This window comes from Mus musculus, chromosome 4 (assembly GCF_000001635.26).
Source record: "Mus musculus strain C57BL/6J chromosome 4, GRCm38.p6 C57BL/6J".
Taxonomy (NCBI): domain Eukaryota; kingdom Metazoa; phylum Chordata; class Mammalia; order Rodentia; family Muridae; genus Mus; species Mus musculus.
Window position 1 is genome coordinate 132,898,791 of NC_000070.6, and position 24,923 is coordinate 132,923,713.

A 24,923-nucleotide genomic window follows, 5' to 3' on the forward strand; every position below is an offset into this window, starting at 1 on the left:
GTGTACTTACATATAACCAATAAATAAATCTAAAAAAAAAAAAAAAGAAAAAAAAAAACAACTCTTGTCCTTGTCCTGTTGAGATTATCCAACAGGGTCAAGTGACATATAAAATTGTTGTTTTAAGTCATTAAATTTTGGGGTCATTTGTCTTATAGGAACAGCAACTAGATCCCTCTGTTACTATTCAATTCCCTAGTAATCTAAAACAGGCTAAACTATTTTTAGGGTGGCAGGACACAGGAGGATATATCACTAGGAGAATCAACAAGAACAAACACGTGGGCCAGGGGCAGCTCAGCAGTTCAATTTGCTGACCTCGTAAGGGCCTGGGTTCCACCCCAGCACAGAGGAAAAGAAGACGGGGAGGCAGGGAGGGAGAGGAGGGGGGAAGCAACCCAGCAACTGAATCACAACATGCATCTGAGTCAGTATGAAGTTTTATTAACACACATTTGTCAAAGTCTGTACAAAGCAAACATTCCTATGTTTTAAAATGTCCATTATTACAAACATACAAAGAAGCAGAAGGTGTTACCAAAAGTTACTCAATTACATGGTAAAATGCTGTCATGATTTAAAAAAAAAATCACCATTTCAGGACTGAGGTTCCTCTATCTTTCAGGAGCTTGTGGTAGTTTAGAAAATGTGTGGATTTGCTGAATATTAAATGCTAAGACCTTAAAAAAGGTTTAGTATAAAACTAAGTAAGCCTTTGTATATTGTCACACCACACCAACAATTTCTCAGTCTTACTTTTCATTGACGAAACCATGACTGTTATTCTTTTCCTACCATCTTTTCCCCACAGCCAATGCAAATGCATTTGAAAAATACTGAACGAGTTTATCTTTACCGAAGTCTCTCATTCGGAAAGTTACAAAATGATTTAGCACAGCAGCTTTCCCTGCTTAGAAGGGAAAATTGCACTCCCGACCAGTGTTACAAAAACACAGTCCTTCGAATCTCCTGTCGGGAAGAGCCACTCGAGTGCGGACCGCTGCTCACCTGTGTGCATGTGACTCTTTGGAGAACGTAATCCCAGACTACAGAGCAGGTGAACAGTGACCCTGACTGTCCCAATGTCACTGCCTTCAGGATCCGCTCTAGCTCCAGCACCGCTGGCACTCACTGCAGGGTTTGCTCTGTGTCCCAGCACATACTCCCCATCTCTAGTTCCTTTCCCAAAGATGGAGGGGCGCAGCTCCTTCCCACAACTACTGAGTCAGACAGGGATAAGGGCACACCCTTCGGCTCCCAGAAGCGCGTGCTTTCTGACTTTCCATTAAGAACAGGGAGCACGCGGGATGAGGGAGAGAAAGGAAGGAACAGTGAGGTCCTCCCCACCGTGCAGCCCACACCCAAGCAACCCATGCCAACCCTCGGAAATGCTCAGTAGTTCACGTCTTATCCCGCTTGAATCTGCTCAAGTTAAAAAACAAAACCAAAGATCCAGGTTGTGATAACAACGTGGTACGACAGCTGATGTAGCAAGAAACAGGAATACTTTTAAAAAAGAAGTGGCAGTGTGGGAATTTAAAATTATGTAGAAGGAGGAGGAGGGGTGGGTAGAGGAGGAAGTGTCCAGTACAACCTGGACAAGCATCTTTCTGCCCTACTTAAAGACAGACTGGCCATACTCAGCAACCGTCCTTAAGCCTCTCCTCACACGCTCTTCCATGGGGTCCTCCAAAAGGCACTTAGCTCCACACGTACGCCTCCAACATTACCTCAGCATCAAGACTCTAAGGCAATGAGAAAGAAAAGGTTGCGTTCTTCTACTAAAAGCTAGCAAACGGGACTGGGTTTGTTTTTTGTTTTTTTTTCTTTTTTCAAAGAGGCATCACTTTTACAAGAACTAGCTAGGCTACCATCATTCCTTTATCAAGAAAAGGTTTCCTTTTTAAAAAATAAATAAAACTCTGTCTATACATTGTACAAAGGTCATACATAATATACCTGGAAAAAACCCAAGAGTATACCCTGAAGCAAAAGGTTTATTGGTGAGAAAAAGCCTCCCTCACTGCACAGAGTCTCCAGGTGGCAGTTTTCGAGGTTGGGAGCGGCAGTGATGTACAGCTGACGACAGACTGCTTGCTCACGGGGATGGCAGGTGTGATGGTGGACAGACACTCTGCACGTGACACTGAGCAGTGACCACTATGGAAAACAGAGTACTAAAACAGAGAGGGGGGGGCCACGGGGGCGGGGAGTGGGAGGAGGAAAGGAGGAGGTCTGGGACCCTAACCGCTCAGCATGCAGCCATAACAGGGCACAGACCAGGAGTTCCTTTCAGCCCACTGCATCCGAACAAAGAGGGTAAGGTAAGAAAATATAGAGATTTTGTAGGAAGCACACTTCCCAGAGACCAGCCAGCTCAGCAGCCCTGACCCGGGAGCACGGGCTTGGTGCTGGGAGCCTCCTCACGTCTTCACGGAGACGTTATGGTGCCTGACTTCTCAGACTTCTTGCTCTTGGACAAGGCAGCTGCCTGTTTCAGAAGCTCTCGGTTTTTGGCCTAAAAATAATAAAAATAAAGTCAGTACACACTCAGTTTCCACAGCATAGAATGTGGTTTTAATGCAGAATAGGTTTAATGAGTCATAGTAACAACGGTAACTGGGTGGGGGTGGTGCACACCTTTAATCCCAGCACTTGGGAGGCAGAGGCAGGCGGATCTTGTCTGAAACTAGCTTAGTCTTGAGTTCTAGGACAGCCAGGGTACACAGAGAAACTGTGTCTTAAACAAACAAACAAATAAACAATAAAAGAAAGAAAGAAAGCCAGCCAGCCAGCTGTCTGTGCAGGTAGAAAGAGGGAACTCAAGAGGCAGGAAGTGGTCCTAGGAAGAGAACAGGAAATTCTGGGACTTGACACGGAGTTAAAAAGGACCTGACAGAGGTGCATGGTGAGCCCTGACCTCTTGGTGACTACTGTTACAGAAAGAAGATGTACGCAACAAAGCCCACCGCAAGCTTTGGTGAGTGGGACAGGCAAATCTATAATGCAGACACCTGGACCCACGTCTGCTGAATTAAAGAAATCAAAACCACATCCATTAATTCCAGTTCTTAGGGGAAAAAGATGAAAACACAGCCAACTCCAAACAATGAAAGCTGTCTAAAGGGGTCTGTGTCCTCCGTACGTGGAGAAAAAGCAATCTAGACATGGCTATCAAACACAACCCCCACAGACGGCCAGCACACGCTCACCTGCAGTTGCTCTGTGACCTCCTTGTGGGTTTTCTCCATTTGGTTCATTTTGGCCCGAGTCTGAGACTCCTGGTACTGAAAATCAGCCTTCAGCTCCGTGATCTGAAGGAAAACATCAGAGGGGCTAGAAAGAACACCTTGATAAAGGTAACTGTCTTGGATTCAGGACTAAACACTGTCTTGCATTCACTGGAACCCAGGGTCCTCCTGCCCAAGCACGCTTCATCGAAGCCACACAGTGTTCCTTTTCCTAAGGCTCTGCTGAACGGTCACAAGCTCCTGAGCTCACTGCTCCCCCTTTCTTCCTCCTCCCCTTCTCCTCTTCAAATCCGCCCTTTCTTTCTATTTCTTGGGGGGTGGGGATTCATTTCCCAGGCTATGTTCAAAATCCTAGAGTCAAGAATTTTCCTGCTTCGGCCTCCCAAGGTCAGCAAGCAGTAAGGTAGAGAATCAAGGGAAGGCACCCACATCCTTCCACGCTTCAGCTCCACACCACCTCCCCCGACGCTGAGTGCATTTCAGCTGGTCCAGGTGGTGGTGCAGAAGTATAATCTAAGCATTCAAGAGGCCAAAGCAGGAGGCGACCTTGAGTTCAAGGCCAGCCTAGGCAAAATAGTGAGACTGTCTCAAAAAACAAACAAAACAAACACACCCAAAACAACAACAGCAAAAAACTGAAATCACCAATGTGTTTTAGGATTCGACAGTGCCAACAACCCCGGACGCTCACTCCAAGGTGACTGGGTCTGAGGAGTTCTGAGAGTAATCTCTCCCTTCAGTTCTGAAAAGCTGGCTTCACTGCTTGGATCAACCTTCATCTATCAGTTAATTTAAAATGTATACCCGACTGTTACTTGTGTGTAGCTCCCATGGGCACCAAGTGACACAGCACGCAGGCGGAGGTCTGAGGCTGGCTATGGAGGTGGCTGCTTGTCTCCTTCACCTTTTCATTGGGTTCCAGCTCAGGTCGCCAGGCTTTTGAAGCCAGCACTGTGCCAGCTGAGCCGCCTGCTGCAGCTGTTTTGTTTATAGAAGCATTCAGAGTCCCACTTGCTTCTCTACTTAGATGTGTGCGTGCTGAGGTCAGGGAGACTCACGAAGTCAGTGCCCTCTTTCTACCATGTAGATCCTAGAGATCAAACTCAGGTCTTTGGGTTTGGTGGCAAGCAACTGTATCTGTTAAGCCATCTTGCCGGCACTATTATTTTTAAAAATTAACTCATCTTTTTCTAACTATGTAGTTAAATACTTTGTCTCTTTTGTAGGGTTGAATATAAACAATTTTTTTTTTATTTAATTTATTTATTATATGTAAGTACACACTGTAGCTGTCCTCAGACACTCCAGAAGAGGGCATCAGATCTCATTACAGATGGTTGTGAGCCACCATGTGGTTGCTGGGATTTGGACTCAGGACCTCTGGAAGAGCAGTCAGTGCTCTTAACTGCTGAGCCATCTCTCCAGCCCCGAATATAAACATTTTGATATATTCTGATTTAATGCCTTTAGTGATCTAACCCCTCATCATCTCCACTCTTATTTTTCAAATACCTTTTTTCCCTTTTTCTTTTTTTTTTTTTTTTTTTAAAGATTTATTTATTATTATATGTAAGTACACTGTAGCTGTTTTCAGACACTCCAGAAGAGGGAGTCAGATCTCGTTAGGGATGGTTGTGAGCCACCATGTGGTTGCTGGGATTTGAACTCTGGACCTTCGGAAGAGCAGTCGGGTGCTCTTACCCACTGAGCCATCTCACCAGCCCTTCCCTTTTTCTTTTTAAGATTTATTTATTATTCTATGCAATGGCAAGTACCCAACAGAGAGTAAGCATCACACCCCATTCGACAGATCTTACTTTTGTAAGCCTCTGGCCTGAAAGGGTTAATGGTTATACCTTCTTCTCTTTCTCTAGGATCATTTGATCCTTCTGATGCAGCATCTTCTTCAGAGTGGCCACCTCTTCCTTCAGCTGAGCAATGATGACAAAGTGGTCAGTGCCTGGGGAATCCAGAGCCAGGTCTGGAGAAAAGCTGGAGAGAAGAGGAAGAGGGAAATTTCATAACTTGAATGGAATAACGTTTCTACTTAAGGATGCACTTCTGGTCCTGAACTCCAGGTCACTTGATGGTAAACTCAGGGGCTTCAGAAATGATCTCAATTCCAGCCATCAATGAATTGCTCCACCCCTCAGACTCACCATATCTGCTAGGCTTGAACTGCATAGGAAAGGAGGTCATCAGAAAACCATGCCAACCCAAACCACAACCCACAACCTCTCATATGTGGGACCATCTTAAAGCCACGGGCACTGCTCCAGGCTCAGTCCATATCTCCAATGCACTGCTGCTGACAGTCATAGCTGTCATCAGAGAAGGTCCCTAGAATCCTAGACAGACCATCAATTTTAGGCACATTCTCAGGTCTAATGTCCTGTGATGAGGTTGAGCTCCTACAAAAATATGGCCCTTACCCTGGAAGCAGCAAGTCTCCCCTAAAAGATGGGATGCACAGGAAGAGGACTAGCTTTCTCCGTGCTGCAATGGCGGCCAGTAATCTCAATAGTCATCGGAAGCGCTCTTGAATGAGGCCAGCCTGGGCTACACAGTGAACTTCAGAACAGTCTGAGCTAAATGGTACGAGACACCTCGTCTCAAACAACAACAAGAATTCTGTGATGCTGAGAAAGGGACAAAGGTGGCCAACTCTAGTCATGCAGGCCATATGCTTTCCGCTCTCTCCACTGTCACGTACTGGGGACTCTCCTGTCCTTTGAACAGACCCTCCTGATTTCTCCCATGTCAGGGACTCTATAAAGCCCTGAAACTCTATGTGCAGAACCTTTTCTGAGTCTACAACAGGAAGTTTTCTGGGTGAGGATCCAAAATTTTCAAAAGTGCCGGAAGCTCCTCTGACAGAATAGGAATCCATGCCAAAGGTCATTTCCTGTCTTTCCCCAGGGAATTCTGAAAGAAGTCCTCTCGTTCTCTCTGTGTTTACGTCTCTGAACGCTCTTTAAAGCAATACACAACCCTGGACACTGGTCCTAACCCTTTGTCAACAGAGCAACAACTCACAGCCCCTCTGCATGCATTTGCTCTTCCCTGAATCTTACATGGCAGCTAATGTGCAGCATTTCTCTACACAGGAAGAAACGCAAAACAGCAGCCTTTCCACTGCACTGCTTCCTCCTAGTTACCAAGTCAACCCCTCCTCAGGCTGGGGCTGGAAGGCTCCAACACCTGACGAAAGCACAGCCTGCATCCTGTGCACACTAAGCACCGGGAACAACGCAGCCGAGGAAGAACAGACTGATGCGCCCCTAACTGATACAGGGTGAGCAGGAGCCAGTCAAAGCAATAAAGCCTGCACTCAGGCGCCTCCAAGGCCAGATCTACAAGGTTCCTTGTATCTGTTTCAATACCCATCAGTACGCATCTTCCCTCAACCCAACAGTGTCTATTTAAACTTATAACTCTCACAAGCAAAGGCACAGAGTCCTGGCTGTCCTAGTGTAACTTTTTGTTGTCCCCAATCCTCTGCTCTACCTGCTTCTTACATTACTTGTGCCATGACTGCTCTTGGCAGTGCAGGGGACTGACCTAGGGCCTCATGCATGAGAGGCAAACTCTCTACCACTGAGCTTCAGCGCCAGCCGTAGTAATTACTCTTGCACCAATCAGCTGTAGGTAAAACCAGCCCAGTTTATCCTGGGCTGGGCAGGGCCTGATCCCTCCGACCCTAGATCTTAGCTTAGACAGTGCTAGAAATGAAAAGCAACAACTAGTTAGCATGACAGACAGCTAGTCTCTCCAAACACCTCCACACAGGGGTCTTATTGCTTCTCCAGGACTTCCTGCCTTTCCGAAAGCTTTTAATACAAGACAAGTTCTATGCTAAGAGGCTTAGGAAGGAGACTAGAAATTCAAGACCAGCCTGTGCTATGCTGTAAGACCCACTCTCAGGACAACTATTTTCCTTGGGTGAAATCAAAACAGGTTTGCAATAACACAACACACTAGTCCTGAGGCCATCTTCAAAGGCCATTAGGAACCCCAATACTGTACACAGCTCAAGGGCAGAGAATAAAATGAAATCTAAAATGTCCTTTGGAAATGACAAACTAGGTACTTGGCTGCCGCCCACTGCGGAGTTGACTTTGGACTGCCTACAAAGGGAGCATTTAGCAGGCTGACTGAAGAGTGTGACTGGTGCGTTTTCTCAAGGAAGGAATACTGTCTAACTCACATTCCTCACACTGGAAAGCTTTTGTCACAACTAGTGAATTAGAAAATACTAGGGCTGAAGAGATGGCTCAGTGGTTAAGAGCACCGACTGCTTTTCCAGAGGTCCTGAGTTCAATGCCCAGCAACCACATGGTGGCTTACAACCATCAGCAATGGGATCCGATGCACTCTTCTGGTGAGTCTAAAGAGAGCAAGGATGTACTCAAATACATAAAATAAACAAATCTTTAAAAGAAAGGAAAGGAAAAGACAAGACTAGACTGAGCAGGGACTGTAAACTTTGTAGGCTACAAGAACCAAATAGACTAAGACAGCTTGTAAGTATCAAAGCATTAGACACAGCTAAGCTAACGCATTCTGCCCAGTTTCCAGATGGAAAGCTAAAGGACAGTGGTAAGAGAGGAGGCTAGGCACGGCGGTGCACATCACTGATCCTACACTTGGGAGGCAGAGATAGAGGCAGCCAGATCCCTGAGGTCCAAGCCAGCCGTGGTCTCCACAAAAAGTTCCAGAACTGCTCCTTAGCCTCTTGGCTAAGATCAAGTGTAATCCATGCTTATCATGCTAATAGAAAGTTCCAGGCTAGCCAGGTCTACATAGTAGTAAGACCCTGTCTCAAATAAGAGAATCAGACATGCCTCCATATTAAATAAGAGAATATGACAGTAAAAGATCAACATAGAACTGTCACGAAGCAACAAAAGGAAGACACAAAGAATAAAAATTAAAGAGTAAAAACATAAATTAAAAAAAAAGCGTTGAGAGATGAAAACTGAGAGCCTTACACACAGGCTCAGGAAGTACTCTGTCACTCAGCAGCTGCCCCACAGCTAAGTACATGAGAACCCTCAGGGTTAGGGATGCATCTGGCTGACAGAGTGCTGGCCTAGTGAGCACAAGGCCCTGGGATGGATTCCCAGTACTATATAAACCTGGCAGAATGGCTCAAGCTTGTAACTCCAGAACTCAGGAGGTAGAGATGGGACAGGAAGCTTAAGGTCATCTGTCATCCTCCAAAACTCAGAGAATAAGGCCAGCCTGGGATACATGAGATATGTGCCCCACCTGCACTCAGGCAGGTACGCAGACATACAGGCAACACAGGCAGTTTATCAAGTGTTTGCTTCAGCCACACAAACACTAAAATTTGAATAAAAAGTTAACATAACACCTGCCCAAGGACAATATGCAAATTCTTAAATATTCCATATTTATAAATAAAATATTGTTTGAATATTAATATAAAAAAAACTGTAGAAATGCTTCTATTGTTTCTGAAACAGTGCCTCAGGCACTGCAGGCTTACTTAACCTCCCTATGTAGCTGAGGGTGACCTTCAACTCTTTTTTTATTTTTAAAGATATATACATATGTGTGTATATATATATGAATATGAGTACACTGTGGCTCTCTTCAGACACATCAGAAGAAAAGAGGGCATCAGATCCCATTACAGATAGTTGTGAGCCACCATGTGTTGTTGCTGGGAATTGAACTCAGGACCTCTGGAAGAACAGTCAGTGCTTTTTTTTTTTTTTTTTTTTCCGAGACAGGGTTTCTCTGTGTAGCCTTGGCTATCCTGGAACTCACTCTGTAGACCAGGCTGGCCTCAAACTCAGAAATCCACCTGCCTCTGCCTCCCAAGTGCTGGGATTAAAGGTGTGTGCCACCACACCCAGCCTTTTCTTTCTTTCTCTTTTTTTTTCTTCAGTCAGTGCTCTTAACTACTGAGCCATCTCTCCAGACCCCCAACCTTGAACTCTTGCTTCTGCTTCCACCTCCTGAGTGCTGGGATTATAGGGGTGCGCCACCAGCCCAGTGTCTGAATGCTTTTCTTTCAAAGTGAAGCAAAAGATCAGGACAAACCCCACAAAAAGTAAAAAGGACAGCAAAATATACTTTATGCTGTGTTATCAATAATTTAAAGAAAATGCAAGTAAGTAGACAAGATTATTAGAAGCACTAGTAATGTGTGAACATTCAAAAGGAATGTGTTTATAAATGAACATTTCTGTGGCAACAAATAGAATTTCCTAAATTTCAAATTATAAGATGGACATGGCGGCACATCTTGTAACCAGTGGGCTGGGTGAGGCAATGACTTCAGGTCAGCCTGAACTACATACAAGTTACAGAGCTCACACACACACAGAGAGAAACCAATAAAATAAAAATAATTTTGGAGTGGGGGTGTCAGACAGGGTTTCTCTGTGTAACAGCCCTGGCTAGCAAGGAACTCTCTTTATAGACCAGGTTGGCCTCAAACTCAAGTGATCCGTCTGCCTCTGCCTCCTGAATGCTGGGATTAAAGGCGTGGGCCATCATACATGGCAATAAATAACCTTTTACAGTTAGTATGAGGCTAGAGATCCAGGCCAGCAGTAGAGCACTTTACTGCCACACACACTCAAAAATAGTATGGGAGAAATGGCCTTCATCGTCTTCTCTGACGACATAATAAAAGACCCGGTAGCCAAGGTAAGGACTAGCATCCCATTCAGAAAGGCCAGTTGCGGCCAGATGTGGTTCAACAATGTGTACATCAGTCTGGGGCTTTATCTTGGTGCATCCAAGGCAACAGATGATGCCCCAAGAACAAGTAAGCTCAGAGGAGGCAGAGCTGCTCAAGACCGGGCTGGCTGAGCTGGAGCTTAGAGATGAGCTCTCCCTGGAAGGCTAACACAGCCTGGGCAATGAGCAGTACAAGGGGTACAAGAGGTAGGTTTGAAAGTGTGGGACTGGGCTTTAGTGGTCTGCTTTCTAGGGCTTCAATTGTTCCTTGAAGCAGTTTTTTTGTTTTTTTGTTTTTTGTTGGTTTGTTTATTGTTTTGAGACAGGGTTTCTCTGTGTTGCCCAGGCTGTCCTGGAACCCACTCTGTAGACCAGGCTGGCCTCAAACTCAGAAATCCACCTGCCTCTGCTTCCCAAGTGCTGGGATTAAAGGTGTGCACGCCACCGCTGCCCGGCCCTTGAAGCAGTTTTTACAAGGTCAAAGATGATGAACACATCTGTTTTCTTCAGAACAGTAAGACTAGCTGCTCAAAAAAACAGGAGAAGGGACCAGAAAGTTAGTCTGCAGGGTTCCTTCCCATATGCAGTCTGAAAAGGCTAAGCATTGCCAGGACGTTCAAGAAGTTGGAAACCAATTAAATTGGAGCCAACAGAGACTACCTTGGTAGGACCCGAAGTCAAGTAAATAAAATCCGCCACAGAGAAGAGCACCCTCCCCAGATACTTCACACTTTGTGAGAGAAAGCAACAGCCAGCCCTGCAAAGCCCCTCTGCTGGCCGCTCCCATAGGCCCACAGGCTGGAAGGGAGTGCTGTGAATGCCAGCGTTCAGAATGAAGAAGATTCCAAAGCCTTTGGGTGTTCTCACTTCAGGATGCCTGGGCCTGGAGAAACAGGAAAATGGATGGCTCCAAGACTCTGTTGGGAAGCAGCCCACTGCACCAACACAGACGGGCTCTGAGTATTAGGACAATGCAGCTCATGAGAGGAAGCATCGCTGAGAAGAGAGGAAATCGAGGAATGAAAATATGCATTTAGGCAGGCCAAAATCAAACAAAATCCTGAACTGTATCGCACTCTCGCCTGCCCCAGCATCTGCAGAGGAAGGCTCCAAGGAAGCAAGGACTATCCTGTCAGACATGCAGCCCTGCCTTCACCCCACCTCTGCCTGTCTCTAAACCAACTCCTCCCAGAGGAGGCTGCAGACAGACACACAGGATATTCGGCACCTCACTTAGGCCTTCTTAGTGGACTAAAGAATTTGCCTGGGGCTGGAGAGATGGCTCAGCAGTTAAGAGCACTGACTGTTCTTCCAATGGTCCTGAGTCCAAATCCCAGCAACCACATGGTGGCTCACAACCATCTGTAATGAGATCTGACTCCCTCTTCTGGAGTGTCTGAAGACAGCTACAGTGTACTTACATATAATAATAAATAAATAAATCTTAAAAAAAAAGAATTTGACTACAGTTAATCTGGTTACTAGTTCTATTATGCATGGGGTCTCACTCTGTAGCCCTGGCTGGCCTTGAACTCAGAGATTTATCTGCCCCTGCCTCCCAAATCCTAGATTAAAAGAATATGCCATCGCACACAAATATCTTGTTTTTGTTTTCTGAGGCAGGGTCTCAAACTGTAGTCCAAGGTGGTCTGGAACTATTTATTTATATCAGACTGGCCTTGAACTCAAGGCCACCCAACTGCCTCAACCTCCCAAATTCTGAGATTACAAGCATGAGCCAGCATGCCAACTAAGTTCTTATATTCAGTTGATAAACAGCCACCAGCACAGCTTATCTACCAACTCTAAGGTGACTAGCACAGCACTCGTAACTGGTCCACCTGGGAGCCTGGCTAACTCCGAGGTTCACGCTCAGTGTAGTCAAGTTCTGTGTGTGTGTTCCAAGTATGCACTCACACTCCGTCTGGCTCACCTGTCTCCGTTAGTTGTGATTGACTCAAACTTGGATTTTTTCTTTGGGATTTCATTTTGAATTGAAGATGTAGAAAGTGTTTTCTGGCTTTTGATGGCAAAGAGAGAGAAAGAGAGAGATTAGAAATCAAAGATTAGTAACGCACTCCAAGGAAAGTCTGTGAAATGGACAAACAATTTCTTCCATGCACTAGCTTATTATTTTTAATTAGTAAAATCAACCGAGGAGGTTTCACAGGGTCAGTCCACTTAGATCCCAGTTCCCATGGGGTCAAAACCATCCTGATTTAATCACTATAAAACAGAACTATGACAGTGCAGTAAGAAACAGCCTTTGTTTCCTGAATCAAATGCACCCTCCACCCCACAGTTCTGGGAAACAGACAAGTTATCCTCTCGGCCCTGAAGACGACTTCTTCAAGGTTCCCTGAGCTACCATTGATCTCCAGCAGGAAAGATGTGCTGAGAATCAGAGCAGGCGCAGTTCAACTCCTGGCCTTCCTAGTCACTAGCATGAAACCCCTTTACATTGACAAGTGTTCCAATGCCACCCACTCCTGCTACATACCATTTTTAAAAATCATTTTATCTTATATGTGTGAGTATTTTGTGTACATGTACCTGTGCACACTGTGTGCATCCTCAGAGGCCAGAAGAGAAACATCAGATCCCTTGGAACTGGAGCTACAGACGGTTGGGAGCCACCCTGGGGGTGCTAGGAAATGAACCAAGAAACTCTGAGAGTGCTCTTAACTGCAGAGCCCCCTTCCCGGCGGCCACACTTCTCATCTGACCTCTCTCTCTTCAGTATGTGACCTCAGTGAGTGCGCTCCTTCTTGGAACCTTCACCACCACACATCCTATATTGGGATGGCTGCTTTCTGATTCTTGAACACTGAATGCTTCCAACTTCTGTCTTCAGTCTCTGCTCTGAAGTTATATATCAAGCAGCGTGGCTTTAAAAGGCATGGAGGGCTGGAGAGATGGCTCAGCAGATAAGAGCACTGACTGCTCTTCCGAAGGTCCTGAGTTCAAATCCCAGCAACCACATGGTGGCTCACAACCACCAATAATGAGATCTGACACCCTCTTCTGGTGCATCTGAAGACAGCTACAGTGTACTTATTTATAAAATAAATAAATCTTTAAAAAAAAAAAACTTATTTTGGTTTTTCAAAACAGGATTACTCTGTGTAGCCCTAGCTGTCCCAGAACTCCCTCTGTAGACCAGGGTGGCCTCAAACTCACAGCTATCCACCTGCCTCTGCCTCATGAGTGCTGGGTTAAAAGGTGTGCACTGCCACTCCTGGGCTCTTAGTGATTTTTTTTTTTTTAATGTACTCCTACCAACTCATGCCTGAATCTTCTCAGTTCCAGGATCAGTTTAAACAATGCCGCTGGAACCTCAAACAAAACATTTCAAAACTGAACTTCTTCCTCCCCCTTCCTGTTTTCTCTTAAGTTAGGATCTATGCATTCATCCACGTGAGAACCCTGAGAATCACACGCATCAAATGAACCATGCATCCAAGTTTCTTAGAAGCTTCGCTCCCCAGTCCCTTCTTACTGTCGCAAGGCATCATCAGGATGGTTCTTTGTATGTGTGTAGTGGGGGGAAGGGTAGGAGAAGTTGGGGTATGTGAGGGTGAGGCAGGGTTTCCTGTAGCTCAGACTGGCTTACTATGCAGCTGCAGCTGGCCTTCTGCGACCACCTCCAGAGAGCTACAGGAAAGCACAGTCACCTCCAGCCTGAGATGAGGTTCCTAGAACATTTCTAGCTCATCTATACGTATACAAAAGAGCAGCCCCATTGGGAAGAGGTCACACCCAAGGTCTTGAGAACATCAGGCAAACACCACAGTGAACTACATTTCCAGTCCTCGGCTACCTATCCTTTCAGTGCCTTCTCTACTAGTTTTGTAATTCCTGCCAACACAGGTTGCACCCTTCCCTCGAAGGGCCTATCAGTGGCTGCCCACTACCACTGACAAGGTACGAGGCCCTTTCCTCCTCCTGCTCCAGTTTCCAGCAACACAAATCTCAAGGGATCTGTGTGGTCTCATGCCCTCTGGTCCTCTGCAAGCACTAGTCCCTCTCAGAGGATGACCCTGCTTCATTGTCATCTGACAAGACCAATCGCTGTAACTGGGAGAGTCACGGCAGGCTCTCTGGAAGCCAGCCTTCCGGATAACCTAGGCAGTTAATTAGAACTGCCTTTCTCGTCTGAATCTTGACAAGTTTTTAAAGTACTGCCCATTGCATTAGACTTCAATGATTTGATTACAAGTCTGTCTTCTCCACCAGACAGCATACTATTGAAAGCAGCATGGTTTTTATTCATCTCTGTATTCCCAGCAGAGCCCTGGCCCACGAGAGCACTTACTAATGCCTAGAGAACAAACAAACCCATAATGACAGTAATAACAAACCAGCTAAAACCCATTGGATCCCATCATCAGAAAACAGACTGCTATCCACATCCTACGCAGTCAGCCTTCACAGCAGCCCCGTGAGGTGACCCTCTTCTCTCCTCACCGTCCATGAGAAAACCTGCTAGATACACAATTAAACCTAAAGCCCCAACATTATTGTACATCCTCTAAAAGGAAGCTTTAGCCATCAAGGGAAGGACATCTTTTGACTAGCTCCTACTCTGAAAAAGTCTAGAATATCTGTCAACTATTCATCAAAATATGTATTTCAAATGCTGTCTCTAGACAGGAAACAAAACGTCCAGTCCCCACAAGCTTATGCACAGTAAGGCTGAGAAGTGCAATCAGAAGTTCCACAGACCTTAGAGCCATGATACAGAAACCTCCTTGGCCCTGGGAAACACGGGAACTCTAAGTATGGCAAGCAAGAAACTTCCTAAAGTCTTTCCACAGAAAGCTTCTATGAGACAACACCGTCTTCAACTGCCTGTGAAAATACGGCACACGCCCTGCCGGCTCCTCTGTCCTCCGTGTGTCTGGGGTTACCTGTTGTAATGGCTGCCTCCACTCAGGCGGCTGTACTGCTCCTTCTCCTGATGGCTGCCTCGAGAAGAGCTGCTCAGGTGCTTCCTCTGCTCTTTGGTCTTCTGAAGGACACGCTTGTACGACAGCGTGCACAGCCAGCATAGCAACTTCCCATCCACCTGAAAGAGGAGACAAGACGAGACAGGGTGCGGTCAGCGGAGAGACCATGAGCACCAGGAATGCACGGGGCAGCTAGAACCAGCTACACTCCAGCCCTGTGAGCCTGGGGCAAGTCACAGAGGACTCAGTGACAATGTACATAAGCCACTTAGTGTGGGACCACACACGCAAAAACTTATTTATGTTGCACACCTTTAGTCCCAGCACTCAAGAGGCACAGCCAGGCAGATCTCTGAGTTCAGGGCCAGCCTGGTCTATAGAGTGAGTTCCAGGATAGCCAGGGCCACACAGAGAAACATGGTCTTACCAAGTATCTCTGTGTCTCTAGGAATTCACTATGTCGCCCAGGGAGATTTGTCTGTCTCACCTATGTTAAAGAAGACATGTAGCCGGGCATGGTGGCGAATGCCTTTAATCCCAGCACTCGGGAGGCAGAGGCAGGCGTATTTCTGCAGGCAGAGGCCGGCCTGGTCTACAAAGTGAGTTCCAGGACAGCCAGGGCTACACAGAGAAACCCTGTCTCGAAAAAAAAAAAAAGAAGACATGTGCCATGGTATCTGGGCCAATACCTTTAAAATAAAGATGTTTTAGATTTATCTTCTTTATGTGTATGGGTGTATGGCTGCAGAGACATCTGTGTACCACAGGCAACCGGGTGCCTCTGGAGATCAGATGAGGCTGGAGTGACAGGTGTCATTAGACACTGTCATGCGGGTGCTGGGTGCTCAACCCAGCCAGAGGGGCTGAACTCCTCCCGGGGCCCCAACGTCTTTCTTATTAAACTCTAACTCTGCTGAGAGAGAGAGAGAGAGAGACAGACAGACAAACAGACAGACAGACAAGACACTGGTGGTAGCTCAGTCCTGTGTTACAGAGTGAGTTCTAAGACAGGATAAGGAGTTAAGATTCTGCCTCAAAAAAACAAAAAACAAAACAAAACAAAACAGAAATGATAGGGGCCAGCAAGGCAGCTCAGTGAATAAAAGCATCTGCTGCCAGGCCTGGGAAGCACAGAGGAGGAGGTCGGACTCCTGCAAGCCGGCCTCTGATTGCCACAGGTGTGCCTGGGGTACAAGGGCAGGCATGTGCGTGCATAAGAACACAAAAGCAAATACCCAAAATGTAATTGTAAAGGGAAGAAATAGATAGGGCATGGTGGCACAGCCCTTTAATCTCGACACTTAAGGCCTGCCTGGTCTATATAGCAAGTTAAAAGATAACCACAAGCCGGGCATGGTGATGCAGGCCTTTAATCCCAGCACTTGGGAGGCAGAGGCAGGCAAATTTCTGAGTTCGAGACCAGCCTGGTCTACAGAGTGAGTTCCAGGACAGCCAGGGTTACACAAAGAAACCCTGTCTCGAAAAACAAAAGATAGCCACAGATTCAAAGAGACTCTGTCTTTTTTTTTTTTAAAGAATCATTTATCTATTTTATGTATGAGTACACTGTAGCTGTCTTCAGACACACCAGAAGAGGGCATCAGACCTCATTATAGATGGTTTATAAGCCACTGTGTGGTTGCTGGGAATTGAACTCAGGACCTCTGGAAGAGCAGTCAGTGCTGCTAACTGAAGAGCCACCTCTCTAGTCCAAGACCCTGTCTTAAAAAAGCAAAATGGGAGACCCGATGGAGAGATGGCACAGCTGTTAAGAGTACTTGTTGCTCTTGTAGAGAACCCTGGTTTGATTCTCAGCACATACATGGTGAATACAACAGCACCCAAATCCAAGACCGGGGAGTCTGATGCCCTCTCCTGACCTTCTCCAGCACCAAGCACACATGTGGTGCACATGCATATATGCAGGCCAAACATGCACAAATAATTCTAAATAAACAAACGAACAAACAAAGCATCCCTCTCATATAAACACAATTAAAAAAGGTAACAAAATACTTTATGAGCCAGGCACACGCCTTTAATCCCAGCACTTGGGAGGCAGAGGCTGGCAGATTTCTGAGTTCGAGGCCAGCCTGGTCTACAGAGTTAGTTCCAAGACAGCCAGGGCTACAAAGAGAAACCCTGTTTCAAAAACAAAATCAAAAACAACAACAAAAAACCTTTATTTAAATAAATGTTAGAATAGTCAAGATTGGATGAATGAAGAAACAAAGTCTAACTCTTCAAGGTTGGTAACAGAGGCAGGGAAGGGTCTCAAAAGCACATCCACCTGATTTGGGCCCAACTCAACTCCTTAAGAGGAGGAGAAAGAGAAAGAGGAGAAGGAAGTCGAGGAGGAAGAAGAAGAAGAAGAAGAGGAAGGAGAGGAAGGAGAAAAACACAGCATTTACCTTCTTTCGATCATCCTTCCTGTCAAATGCACACTGCTGCTTGCACTGTTCACAGGAATATGGGGGTCCATACTTCTTCTCTGAATTTGTGCAGCGCTGGCATTTATTCCCAATAAATGCAGCAATTATGTTGCAATACTGACAAGGCTTAGGCTTAGGCAGAAAGAAAGGGCAAATTAGTATATCTTAAACCACTGGCCCATTTTTACTGCAATGATCCTACTTTGTAGTCCATGACACATGGTAAACATGTGTCCCCAATATCACCCATTTGCCCCACAGGGCTCAAATGAAGTCCAATTCTTAGCACTTAAGAAAGGAACACTCTGGGGCTTGAGAGATGGCTCAGCTGTTAAGAGCACTGACTGTTTTTCTAGAGGACCTGAGTTCAATTCCCAGTAACTACACAGTGAGTCATAACCATCTGTAATGGAATCCAATGCCCCCTTCTGGTGTGTCTGAAGAAAACAACTGTGTACTTACATACATAAAATAAACCTTTAAAAAAAAAAAAAAAAAGGCCGGGCATGGTAGCGCATGCCTTTAATCCCAGCACTTGGGAGGCAGAGGCAGGCAGATTTCTGAGTTCAATGCCAGTCTGGTCTACAAAGGGAGTTCCAGGACAGCCAGGGCTTTACAGAGAAACCCTGTCTCAAAAACAACAAAAAAAATTTAAATAAATAAATTTAAAAAAAAAAGTAACACCGCCCCCATAGGGTTGTTTTAAAGAAATAAAAATAACAACTAAAACCCACTAGAATCCATGATAAAAATTCAACAAAAAATTCAATACGACATAGCTGAGTTTGAGGCCAGCTTGGGCTACATGAATCTCTATCTCTAAACAAAAACAAAAACATACCCAGTATGGTGGTGAACACCTTTAATTCCAGCAATCAGAATACAGACATAGGTGGATTTCTGATTCTGAGGCCAGCTTAATCTACAGTGTGAGTTTCACCTAGTGAGACCCTGACTCAAAACGTTACCCCAAAAAACAGCCTAAGAGAAGACTCAGTGTGCAAAGGTGCTTGCCAAAGCCCAGAGCTCACGAAGGTAGAAGAGCACTAACTCCCCAAAGCTTACTTCTGATATTCACATGCATGCTGTGTCAACAGATACTCAGGACAGAAGGCACAAAGAAGAGAGGAGGGAGAGGAAGGAAAAATGGGAAGGCAAAGTTGTGTGTGTGTGTGTTAAAGCTATTTTACATGTACGGGTGTCTGCATGTCTGAGTGTGCATTACATGTGCACACTGTCTGAAGATGCTAGAAGGGGCTTCAGGACCCTTAGAAACGGAGTTACACAGCCAGGCGTGGTGGCGCACGCCTGTAATCCCAGCACTTGGGAGGCAGAGGCAGTGGATTTCTGAGTTCGAGGCCAGCCTGGTCTACAGAGTGAGTTCCAGGACAGCCAGGGCTATACAGAGAAACCCTGTCTTGAAAAAACCAACACACACAAAAAAACCTAACAAACCAAAAAAAGAAATGGCGTTACTGATGGCTGTGAGCCACCATGTGGCTGCTGGGAACAAGCACTCTCAGCACTGAGCCATCACTCCAGCTCATTCTTGCTAGGACTTAGTTAAGGAAATGCTACTTACCGTTCCATACAACTGTACATTCTGAGCACACTTCTTGCAAATTGTATTGGTTTTACTGTTAAAGAAAAAAGGAAACACAAGGATTTCCTTAGAACACCTGAAAACGTAATCCTCTTAAATCCAAGGAAATTGTCACTGCTTAGGTGCTAGGGGACAGCCGACATGGTATGGGCATTTGGTAAACTAATAATGACAACTTAGTTTAAATGGGTTACTTCAGACAATGTTCCACATCCCATCCCCCACCCTCAGGTTTGGAACTTTAGTCATGTAGCCCATGCTGGCCTCAAACTCACTAATGTAGCTGAGAAGGATGGCTTTGACCTCCTGTTGCTAGGACTACATCTGTGAGACCACCATGCCCAGCTTTAATTATGACATCTTTAAATATCCCTAAATAAAACTACCACATATAGAAAAATCCCTCAAAATATGAAACGAAACACCAGAAAAGAAGTCAATTCTCTTGGCTTCAGATGAGTATGTGAGAACTCAAAGGTGAGGAGGAAGATGTGTGTCTGCAGCATGAGCCCCAGGCTGACCTCATCATCTTACTTTTGGTGCTGCCTGTGTGGAACCCCGACTTAGAGCATTTCTCCCTGGAAGGTAAAGCCCCTGGACGTTCCCCAAGCTTGTTTTCCCTGATCTCTAAAAACACAGCCAGAAAGAAGCTCTTTGTTCTCTATAGCCAGCAAAAAGCCTTTTTGTTTCTATACTTTACAACCAGAGATGCCTGCCTTCCTGTGCCGAGGACTCGGAGATAAAAATTCAGAAAGAACTCACTCCCCACTCCTGCCTTGTAAATTTCACCAAGGACGCCCGGAAGAGAAGAACTCTTCCCAACTCCTCCCAACTCCTCCCAATTCCTCAGCTAGTTGTTTAAAACCCCCTACTGTCACCTCTTGGGGTCGAACTCCCCTGCCCTGCATGGCTAGTCCTCAGCTAGCTGATAATAAAACCTCTTGCAGTTTGCATCAGGTGTGGTTTTCTCTCGAGAAGTTGGGTGTTGGCCAGCTCATCCCGGGACTTGAGCGGAGGCCCAGCATCAGGGTCTTACACCTGGAGCTCACTATGGAGACCAGGCTTGCTTCTCCAGTGCTGCAGTTAAAGGCCTGATGATGATGATGATGATGATGTGTGTGTGTGTGTGTGTGTGTGTGTGTGTGTGGTTTCTGTTGTTGTTTTTGTGAGACAAGGTCTCTCTCTCTCTCTCTCTGAGTGCTCTGCCAGCCTGGTTAAATGTTTAAAGTCACTTGTTAATTACTTTCCAGTTCCTTGATCATTTGTGTAGAGTTACCTTTGTTTAGCTGAGAAAGGTCTCAACAGTCCCTGGGATTACAGATCTCTACCACCATGCTGAGCTCGCCACTTCTTTTTTAAAGTGGCAGAAAACTACACTAGTAAAACAAAAAACCTAAGCAAACAATGGGTTAACAGGAAATAATGTTTATACTCTAAACCCATTAATATACAAGAAACACATAACTTGTATACAATGTAACTGACTACCTCTCTGTAAGATTTAGCTTCGCAGACGGTGAACACCTTTGACCTCAGCACTATGGAGGCAGAGGCAGGTGGGTCTCTTGAGCATGAGACCATCCTAAGACTAGAGAGATATGGGGTTAAGAACATTTCATCCAGCCGGGCAGTGGTGGCACATGCCTGTAATCCCAGCACTTGGGAGGCAGAGGCAGGCGGGTTTCTGAGTTCTAGGCCAGCCTGGTCTACAAAGTGAGTTCCAGGACAGCCAGGGCTACACGGAGAAATCCTGTCTCGAAAAACCAAAAACATTTCCTCCATTTCCAGAGGGCCAGAGTTCACTTTCAGCACCCACATTCCATGGCTCACTACCACCTTCACCCCAGTTCTAGCGGCTTCTGACACCTCTAAGCTTCTACCAGCAACTGAGCTCACAAACAGAGTTAACAATAAAAATAAAACTTAAAAAAAAAAAATCTAGTCTACATAGTAAGACCTTATCCAGCTGGTCGTGGTGGCATCCTGTCTCAAAAAAAAAAAAAAAAGACATGGTTTCTCTGTATATCCTTGGCTGTCCTGGAATTCACTGTAGACAAGGCTGGCCTTGAACTCAGAAATCCACCTGCCTCTGCCTCCCCCAAGTGCTGGGATTAAAGGCGTGCGCCACCACTGCCTGGCACATTTTATTTTTAAGACATGATTTCACTGTGTAATGTGTAAACCTGGCAGGGTCTTGAACTTCCACTCTGAGACCAGATTGCTTCCCAGTCTACAATTAAAGGAGCACTGATATTTTTGTATAAGACTTTGTAAGAGAGACATGATCTCTATATAATAACCCTGGCTGTCCTGGAGCTGGCTGTGTTGACAAGGCTGGCCTTGAACTCAGAGATCTTCCTGCCTCTGCCTTCTTTGTAGAGGTTTATAGACCTTTGCCACCATGTCTGGTACATTTTTTTTTTAATTTTACTATTTTTTAAAACGTGTGTCCTGTACCTGTCTCTTCAGGTGCCCACAGAGACCAGAGCAGTCAGATTCCCCTGGAAGTAAACTTACAAGGAATCTCCTAAGAGTGCCTCGATTGAACTCTGGTCCTCTGGAAGAACAGTTCACTTAAGCACTCAGAGCCAATGGAACTGCTGGTATTAAAGAAGTGACTCACCACGCCCAGAGCTGTTTACATTTCTCTATGCAGATGTGGTGGTTCACATTTTTAATCCCAGCCCTAGGGAGGTTGAAGATAAAGACTGTTCTCAAAATGAAAGCCAGTCTGCCTTTAAACCTAGCACTCCAGAGGCAGAGGCAGGGGGATTTCTGAGTTCGAGGCCAGCCTGGTCTACAAAGTGAGTTCCAGGACAACCAGGGCTATACAGAGAAACCCTGTATCAAAAACCAAAAAAGAAAACAAACAAACAAAAAAAGAAAGCTAGCCTGGACTACCATCTCAAAAACAAAACAAAACAACTATAAACAAAAGAACAAGAAAAACAAAAAACATCTTTCGAGGTCAAGGAGAACTGTACCTCTCCTGCTGGTACTCGGTCCTACAGTAGGTACACTTCACAACAGGGTGAGCAATCCGGCATTCCTGAAATGAAAGGAGACAGTCTGAAAAGGACCAGAGGAGCAGAAAGTCTGAATTCAGTAAAAAGCTGCAGACTGGGTACTAACTGTTGCTAGCAAGAGGCCTGGGTGAGTCATGTAACTCTCTGGACCTTCTCCTCTATATGCATATCACTTCCCTGCTGTTGATGTGGGAGTAGGAATCTGTATGAACTACTCATAGATTTTAAAACAAATATATCATGAATAAGCTCTAGATTGGTCGTTAGCTCTCTAGGTAAGAGTCCAGCTGGTCCGTCTGCTGTTGTGGGATAATGAGAAGGATCACTTGTGATACGAAGGCAAAAGATTAAAGCTGTCTTGTTTATTGAACTTCCTTTAAAAAAAAAAAAAAAAAAAAAAAAGAGCCGGGAGGTGGTGGCACATGCCTTTAATCCCAGCACTCAGGAGGCCGAGTTCAGGATTTTCTGAGTTCGAGGCCTGCCTGGTCTACAAAGTGAGTTTCAGGACAGCCAGGGCTATACAGAGAAACCCTGTCTTGGAAAAACAAAAAACAAAAATAACAACAAAGAATCATACAGCCTTAGACTGAGCAACAGTACACGACTTTAATCCCAGCGTTTGGAAGACAGAGGCAGTCAGATAGATCTCTGAGAGTTCAAAGACAGCCAGAGCTACAAGTTATATGACCCTGCCTCGGAAACAAACAAGAAAAATGTTTAGATCAAAGTTTTTATGTCCAAGGGGGCCTTCAAACACTATCTTTCGGACTCAGTAAACCCAAGTGGCTTAAGGAAAGTATGTGGGCATCTTTTTGGGGGGACGCGGGGAGGTGAACTACACACAGCGGACGGACACAGACACACATTCTGTATCTGAAATATCTGAGGATCTGTCAACGGCAACTCTGCACGAGCTTGCCGACTTAACTGTTGCTCTCTTGAACCGACGAGGTGGGAGGAAGTTATATATAAAAACGCTGGCATTTCAGGGGTTAAAAAATGCTTAGGATGAGGAGGAAGGCTACCAATTAGATGCTAAAAAGTCACCCTGTTCGTGTGTGTTCCAAGACACTGTTGGGGTACTTTTTTCATTTTCCCTAATAAAGCCTTGCCACCTCTAACTTTGAGATCGGCTGTAAAGTGCCCACGAAGTGTCCAGAGTTCAAAACACTCCTCACAAGCAGCACCTGATTCCGGGGTTCAATCTCATCCAGGACAAGGGAAATCTCTGGACCGTCATTCTACACTCAAGACGACCACATCAGAAGAGAAGGCGGTCCAAGGAAATCTTCCCGGGGGGCCAGTCGGGGACAAACAGGGGAGCTGTCCCCTCCCGCGACCTCACCAGGTCGGAGAAGAAACCCCAGCCGTTGCTAAGCACCAGGACACGCCGGCTGCCAGGGCCTGGACTCCGCCCGGGGCTCCCACAAGTACCCTGCAGTCCTCTGCGGGCCCGGCTCAGCTCGTCCGCAAAACGGGCCGGCCACACCCTGCCCGAGGGGACCCCGGCAGCCGTCCTCGCTGGACCGAGAGTTCCGAACCGCGCCTGGAGCGTCCCCAGCTCCCGGCCGCCGCCCCAGCCCGCGCACCTTGCACAGCTGCTGCCCCTGAGACAGCGCCTCGAAGGGGAAGCGCTGGTGGCACTTGGTGCAGGCGTACAGCGCCGCCATGTCCGGCCCGGGCCGTGATCGCCGCCGCCCCTCCCGCCGGCCCGCCGCTTTATCTGACAGTCTCAGGCACAACCTGGCGGCGGCGGCCGGGCCGCGGGCTGCGGAGGGCGGGCGGGCGAGGGCGGGCCGCGGGCGCAGGGGCGGGCTCTCCGGTGCTCAGAGGCCGTTCGCTGGCTCGCGTGGACGTCGATCACGCGGGAGGGGGCGGAACGTGGAGTTCCCGACGGCTCTGATTCGGTCCGGGTTGGACTACGCCACTGTGACGCTCGGGGCCGCGATTATGTAAAGCGCAGTCACGCGGGGGCGCCGCCTGAAAAGAGCGTCTTCCGAGTAGGATAGCGGAAGCCCTCGGGCTCCGCCCACCTGCCCGCTGAGGCTCCGCCCTCGCTCCGCCTCTCCGGGGGCTGCGGGAGCATTGGAGCTTCTCGCGATACTCGATGAAGTTGTGATGTTTTGGGTTGCCGTGGAGCTTCCCGCTAGCCGAAGGAGTGTGGGATTGGGGTGACAGTCGGGCAACGTCGGATTCGAACTACGAGACCATCCGGAGTTTAAACCCACTGGCAACCAAGGAGGAAAGTCTATCTTTGGAGCAGGCGGAGGGGAAAAGCAGGATATTAAATGAGTGTCCTCTATGGGCTGGAGAGAAGGCTCCGAATGCTGCTTTTGCAAAGTTTGGTTCCCAGCACCCACATCTGGAGGCTCAGATCGCCTGTAACTCCAGCTGCAGGGCTATCCCTGATGCCTCTTAACTCAGCAGGCACCTGCACTCACGTGCACTTACAAAAGATGGGCAGTTGTAAAATGGTAAAACAGTAGAGACCTGAAGCTAGAATTAAAGGCAATAGGAACACGGTGGCCATGATACTCTTGAGATCGGTTGGCTGTGTGTGTATGGAGGCCATCTGTACATGACCCAAAACCTTTAATACATTTTAGTTTGTGTGTGTGTCTCTGTGTCCCCCTCACTTAATATGGAGCTAATTGATCTGTCCGTTCTAGTGTGTGTGAGACTTAGGGATTGGTTTGATCTCTAGCACTGGAGAAAGAAAAAGAGGTAGGGCATAGGAAGTGAGAGGAAAGAAAGGAATAGAAAATATCGATGATCATTCATACAATAAACCTTTTTTAAAAGTTATTTTTACTTGTAAATGTGTTTGTGGGGCTGGAGAGATGGCTCAGCGCTGACTGTCTTCCAAGGGTCCTAAGTTCAATTCCCAGCAACCACATGGTGGCTCATAACCATCTGTAATGGGGTCTGATGCCCTCTTCTAGTGT

General features: G+C 46.5%; 1 protein-coding gene across 3 annotated transcripts; it reads right to left on the reverse strand.

Moving 5' to 3' along the window:
• Window positions 1–422: 422 nt before the first annotated feature.
• Window positions 423–23,970, reverse strand: Fam76a (family with sequence similarity 76, member A). 3 transcript variants are annotated; one of them, XM_006538733.4, is made up of 10 exons: window positions 23,568–23,970; window positions 21,937–22,001; window positions 18,932–18,986; window positions 17,329–17,481; window positions 14,879–15,036; window positions 11,902–11,988; window positions 10,836–10,964; window positions 5,108–5,243; window positions 3,213–3,314; window positions 423–2,518 (listed from the first exon to the last, which is right to left on the reverse strand). In XM_006538733.4, exons 1-10 carry the CDS (start codon window positions 23,646–23,648, stop codon window positions 2,432–2,434), a joined length of 1,053 nt encoding a protein of 350 aa, XP_006538796.1. In that variant the 5' UTR covers window positions 23,649–23,970; the 3' UTR covers window positions 423–2,431. The 3 variants fall into 3 exon arrangements, with proteins under 3 accessions (XP_006538796.1, NP_663528.1, NP_001157264.1); NM_145553.2 differs by lacking the exon at window positions 10,836–10,964 and having other exon boundaries at window positions 23,568–23,761; NM_001163792.1 differs by lacking the exons at window positions 10,836–10,964; window positions 11,902–11,988 and having other exon boundaries at window positions 23,568–23,761.
• Window positions 23,971–24,923: the final 953 nt, after the last annotated feature.

Excerpts from the sequence above, each read along its gene's own strand:
- Fam76a (XM_006538733.4), bottom strand. The coding sequence starts at position 23,648 with ATGGCGGCGCTGTACGCCTGCACCAAGTGCCACCAGCGCTTCCCCTTC. Across the intron at positions 5,244-10,835 it reads CCAGGCCCAGGCATCCTGAA|CTTTTCTCCAGACCTGGCTC; the intron begins GTGAGAACACCC and ends TCTTCTCTCCAG. Across the intron at positions 3,315-5,107 it reads TCCTAGAGAAAGAGAAGAAG|ATCACGGAGCTGAAGGCTGA; the intron begins GTATAACCATTA and ends GTTTTCCTTCAG.